General features: G+C 38.1%; 1 protein-coding gene across 3 annotated transcripts in view; it reads left to right on the forward strand.

Moving 5' to 3' along the window:
• The window catches only part of Syt7 (Synaptotagmin 7), a 304,885-nt gene extending 300,111 nt beyond the window's left edge, over positions 1–4,774 (forward strand). For all 3 annotated transcript variants that reach the window (XM_074109269.1, XM_074109268.1, XM_074109270.1), the window contains 3 exons: positions 80–248; positions 1,886–2,098; positions 2,939–4,774. In XM_074109269.1, the coding sequence (XP_073965370.1) occupies positions 80–248; positions 1,886–2,098; positions 2,939–3,039 (483 nt within the window). In that variant the 3' untranslated portion in view covers positions 3,040–4,774. The remainder of the gene's footprint in view (positions 1–79; positions 249–1,885; positions 2,099–2,938) is intronic.
• The last annotated feature ends 1,226 nt before the right edge of the window (positions 4,775–6,000 follow it).

Below are 6,000 nucleotides of genomic sequence, written 5' to 3' on the forward strand. Positions count from 1 at the left end.
ACATTTACTAATTACATCAAGTCTTAAAAAACATTCACAGTTAGATTCAGCATATTAACGTACAATATCCTCCTTCCAGGTGGATCTAAGCGAGAAGCCCTCCTTCTGGAAGGCCTTAAAGCCCCCCGCGAAGGACAAGTGCGGGGAGCTCCTCACCTCGCTCTGCTACCACCCGAGCAACAGCGTTCTGACGCTGACCCTGCTCAAGGCGCGAAACTTGAAGGCCAAGGACATTAACGGGAAGTCAGGTGAGCTGGTACTTAAAGCTTGAGATTTCGAAAACTAACGGTGAGAAGTTATTAGACAGGTTTTCAAAAACTGTCACAATTTTTTTGTAACAATTTTGTGGTTTAGGTAAATGAGGAATCGTTCATGTCATGAGCTTTAGACGTTGTGTAGCTTTTGTTTGTTTGTTAACCCCCGACGCAAATAACCTAAACAACAATAAGTTGGAAAACCCCCGACTTTGTCACTTCAAAGTTCAATATCTCAAAAACGACTGAACCATATCTAAGAACCATTGCTAAAAAAACCTGATTTCAAATAAAAAAAACCGCATTCAAATCGGTCCACCCGTTTAAGAGCTACGGTGCCACAGACAGACAGACAGACAAACATAGCGGTCGAACTTATAACTCCCCTTTTTTATAACACCCCTGTTTATAAGTTTGACCACTGTGTGTGTCTGTGTATCTGTGTGTCTGTCAGTGGCACCGTAGCTCTTAAATGGGTGGACCGATTTGAATGCGGTCTTTTATTTGAATGCAGGTTTTCTAGCGATGGTTCTTAGACATGTTTTATCATAATCGGTTCAGCCGTTTTTGAGATATTGAACTTTGAAGTGACAAAGTCGGGGGTTTTAACCCCCGATGCAAAAAGAGGGGTGTTATAAGTTTGACCGCTATGTGTGTCTGTCTGTCTGTGTGTCTGTCTGTGGCACCGTAGCTCTTAAACGGGTAGACCGATTTGAATTTTATTTTTTATTTTTTATAAAAAAAGGCTTACGTTTGGCCTCAATCTCGCTTGATGGAAGGCGAAGATGAGGCCTAAGATGGTGCATGTTTGCCTAGAAGGTGTTTTATTTGAAAGCAGGTTTTCTAGCGATGGTTCTTAGACATGTTTAATAATCCAACTTTTTGTTGGTTAGGTTAGTTAGTGCAAGCTAAAGTGGAATATTAGCCCCCGGTTTCACCATCCTTTGGTTAATTTTAACTGACGGATAACCACCAATTTATAACCTAACCAACTTAAAGCTCAAGAAACCCGAAATTGCCATTCATTTCAGTTTCAATGATTTCATTTTCGGTTGCCAACGAATTACTGATCGACTTGACTCCTTGGCGCTGCGTAGAGATGTAGCTTCACTGTGCATCTTCTATTGAATATACCTACAACGGGGAGTGCTCCGAGGAGTTGTTCGGGTTGATCCCTGCCGCATCCTTCCGCCACCGCCCTTCGCGTCAACACTTCCATCCTCACCATTTAGATGGTTGCCAGTCCTGTACTGCGCGTTTTTCCAGGAATTTCCTGCCTCGCACAGCAAAACTCGGGAATGAACTGTCGCCTGCGGTATTCCCGGATCGATATGACCTTCAAGCTTTCATGAAAAGAGCGTACTCCTATAAAGCCAGCAACGCACTTGTGACTTCTGGTGATGCAGGTGTCCATGGGCGACGGTAATCGGTTACCATCAGGCGATCCGTTTGCTCGTTTTCCCCCTATTCCACAAAAAAAAAGTTCAGTATCTCTAGAACGGTTCGCACATTTTAAAACCACGATTATTTAACAAAGTCCTGAAGTTTCAATTAAACTGCCGCATAATTGCTTACTCGTGCGAAACCGCGGGTAAGCACTAGTTACTATTAATCCACAATTCACCTTTCAGATCCTTACGTGAAAGTGTGGCTCCAATTTGGCGACAAGCGCATAGAAAAGCGCAAGACGGCCATCTTCAAATGCACCCTAAACCCCGTGTTCAACGACGCTTTCTCCTTCAACGTCCCGTGGGAGAAGATCCGGGAGTGCTCCCTCGATGTCCAGGTCATGGACTTCGATAACATCGGCAGGAATGAGCTCATTGGGCGGATATTGCTGGCTGGTACGTAAAAGTACCGAATAACAGTTGAACCTAAACCTTAAACTTAAAACCTAACCATTAACCTTGTCCTTTGTTTCACCTTTCGATTATCACTTCACAATTCATCGACGTTGGCGATGGCGAAACGTAGGTCTGCGGTTTATCCATCCACGAAAAGACACATCCAATACATGATCATCATCCCAGCCTATATACGTCCCACTGCTGGGCACAGGCCTCCTCTCAGAACAAGAGGGCTTGGGCCATAGTAGTGGCCCAGTGCGGATTGGGAACTTCGCACGCACCATTGAATCGCTTCGCAGGTTTGTGCAGGTTTCCTCACGATGTTTTCCTTCACCGCAAAGCTCGTGGTAAATTTCAAATGTGATTCCGCACATGAAATTCGAAAAACTCAGAGGTGCGAGCGGGGTTCGAACCCACGACCCTCTGCTTGAGAGGCGATAGGTCAAACCACTCCCTCTGAGCGAAATTCATGTGCGGAATTACGATACCAAGTTTCAAGACTGAGTTCACGGGAAGTACCGAAGTTTCTGCTTGCAGTAAAAACATCTTTTGATTACGTTGGCTAAGAAGTGATTTCTTCACAGCTAGGGACAGTAGACTCAGCTTTCGGCCACCACCACAATACATGATACCTGAATTGAAAGCATTTGTAACGACTGTTCGACGAAATGAATTCGATTAAATGTTTGTCGGAGATTCAATGGTCATCCCCTTTTAACACTGCTAGCTTCTGAAAGCGCCATCTAGTACCGAATAGCAGCAAACTTTAATCTTTAAGGCACTTGTTCCACTGCCCACGAAAGGCATGTTTAAGACGCTCTGATTGTACTGTTTCAGGCAAGAACGGCTCAGGTGCCACAGAAACTAAGCATTGGCAGGACATGATAACCAAGCCGCGGCAGACCATCGTGCAATGGCACCGTCTCAAGCCCGAATAAATTAAAGTAAAAGGAATAACTGCTGGCAGACTCAATCAGACGCAAAAATCAAGTCGGATCCTGATCTGATCCGGTTTTGCAGCTCTCGAATGGAATCAAGTTCAATGATATCGTTTTGCTAAATTTTTTGTTGGTTTTTATGGCGCGTTGTTATAATAGTTGCTGAATGTACAACAGCAAAGTGGTCATTATTCGAGCGTTCATTCCATAATAGCGTTTTCCCGCGGCTTCGCTCGCGCAGAATTGGTTTGTAGCTTAAACATTTTTGGATCCCACAGGAGCCATACATTATTTCGGGATAAAAAGTACCTAGCCTATATGTTAATCCAAGGTATGTATTACTTGTATGCCAAATTTCATGCAAATCTGTTTAGTAGTTTTTGCGTGAAAGAGTAACAAACATCCATCCATACAAACTTTCGCGTTTATAAATAATATTAGTAAGATGATTTTAGTGGGCACATTTTTTTACTCTTACAGTTTTCAGGTTACCTATCTAGTAGAAGTACAAGATGTCTAAAAAATAATCGAAAATGTCATCAAATTATATAGCAAATTTATTTAAAAAAAATGTGACCACGTTAATGAAGCGGTTAAAACGCTCGAAGAATGATCCAAAATGCCTTTAAATACTGTAATAATATATATGTAAGCACTTGCTTTTAGAATTTATTTGTTTTGAAACTCTAAGTTAGAGTTTACAAGAGTTTCAGTCAAAACATCCAACAACTAGTCCAACTTTCTAATGAAATGTGTCGTATTAATTTTAAAATACCTTTTACATGTTTTTGTGTCTAAATGTTTTGTTTAAGTGTCTTGGAACTAGTGACATAAGATTCTTGATTCCACTGAAAACAACTCGTGACAAAATGTCTTAAATACTTAAAGTTGGTTATATAGACGACATGGCCAGGACATCGCTAGAAAAATATAGTTTGACAAACGTATCCAATGGACTTTCCTGACTTTTGTTAAACTTGACCTACTAAAGTTCTTCAACTGTCCTTGCAAATACACTTTTTTTTAATCTTTATATTTCCAGTTAAGGTTGACTGACAAAAGTTAGTGATTGTTCAAATACTCTGTCATAACTTTAGTAAACTAACTAACAATTTCATCGTAGATTTGGTTAGTTTCTTTTGCCTGTACGAAAGTGTAAATCTGGATATGATCTATAAACAACGCATTGAGCGCACGTTCCCGCTGTTTTTGTATATCATACTAGATAATTACACTGTTGTTGTACCGTCAGTATTTGAGACATTTAAGAGTCTCGTCGGCAGTTACTTACAAACGTCAAAAGACTGAGGAGTTAAAAAAATTAAACGGAACAAAATCCGTTCTGAAATCTATATTGACGCTGTGCAGTTCCCTTTACCTTTTGCGTTTCAATCTTTAACAATATGAATTCTTCGATAACTTTCTGCTTTTTAAAAGTCGAAGGCAAAAGTAAAATACAGCTAAAGTCTATGTGCCCATGATGTCTTTGCCTTGTAAGAGTTGAAATAAGTTTCTTTTTAATTGAGTTTTTTATTATAATTTGTATATCTTCTTAGTATGTATATTTGGTGTAGTGATATTGTCTGTTAATAAATTAAGCGATAAATTTCTGCGAAAATTTTTGAGTGTTTTCTGTCGCAGTAAGTATTATAATTTAAATTTGTAAAGCAAAATCGTCAAAAATACTTAATATTGAAAGGTAAAAATTTACGATTAAATTGGCTTTAGAAGTACATTTTTGCATTTGACTTCGTCTTCATTTTCCGCGCATTTCTTGAATTTCTTCGTGATAAAATCGAGAAATGACGGCTTCTCTTCTCATACAAACTGTATGACGTTTCATGAAACTACAAAGTTGGTCAAACAATGTTAAGAATTGGATAAATTGTTAGAGATATAAATTTATTGTTAAATTGTAGGAAATATACGAAAAATGACGAGTTTGCATCGCACAAAGGGAAATAGCTTTTATTTATAAAAGCTACGCACTTTTGTTTATTTACGTGTGTATTTTAACGAGTAAACTACACTATTTAAGATTTAACTTATCGAGAGCAAAAATATAATTGTTTTAAAATATATTTCAAAATGAGATTATCATTACCGTTGCTATCATTACCTTCCGCGTATAAGAATGCCAATGAAAACTACCTACAATTTAAAATGTTTACAACTCAGCAGCAATGCACCTTATATGGCGTGTTGTTCCCATTTTTCTTCACACATTTCCACATTTATTGCAGATGGTAATGATAATACTTTTGGAGAAGAAATCTAAAAATGAAAATTTTAAAACGCGTAATTTAAATTTCAACCCTGAATCATGCGAATAATTTTCAAATCCCCTTATTCATTGAAAGCTACAAATAATGTTATAATGAGACAAAAATGGTCTGTCTGTTAAAGATAAATGTCAAAGTGAAGGATAAGAACAAAAGAATGCCAGTTCGAGATAATTTTGACAACTATTATGAATAAGGGGGAAGATCATTAAATTGACTGCCAAATTGTTACAGAACAATAAAATACATTTGCAAAACTGCAATATTTTTAGAGTGTGTTAGAATGTTTGTTTGTAAGCATGCTTTTATAACAAAAATTCTAAATTAATGACTAGTAATTTTAAACATAGGACGAACGAGTAACGGTTGGTCAATTTTAGGTGAGATAAAGCGAGTAATGTAATGTGGGAAAGGACAGTTTTTACCCGACTACAGAAAAACTTAGAATGAACATTAGTGTTTCGTTATCATTCAAAACTGCAAACTTTAGTCAAAAACATGTAACTGATTTATCTAAATATTAGGCACTAATTACTCACGATTCCATGGTAGCTTGTTTGTATGTAGATACAAAACAAGCTAGTGACAACTAGGATGTTAGCGCCTTGTATACAAGGCTATAGCGCTGGATATTATTTTTATTAACCAACGTGTTATTTTAATGGAATTTATAAAATCA

The sequence above is a fragment of the Choristoneura fumiferana genome, chromosome 28, assembly GCF_025370935.1.
Source record: "Choristoneura fumiferana chromosome 28, NRCan_CFum_1, whole genome shotgun sequence".
NCBI classification, from domain to species: domain Eukaryota; kingdom Metazoa; phylum Arthropoda; class Insecta; order Lepidoptera; family Tortricidae; genus Choristoneura; species Choristoneura fumiferana.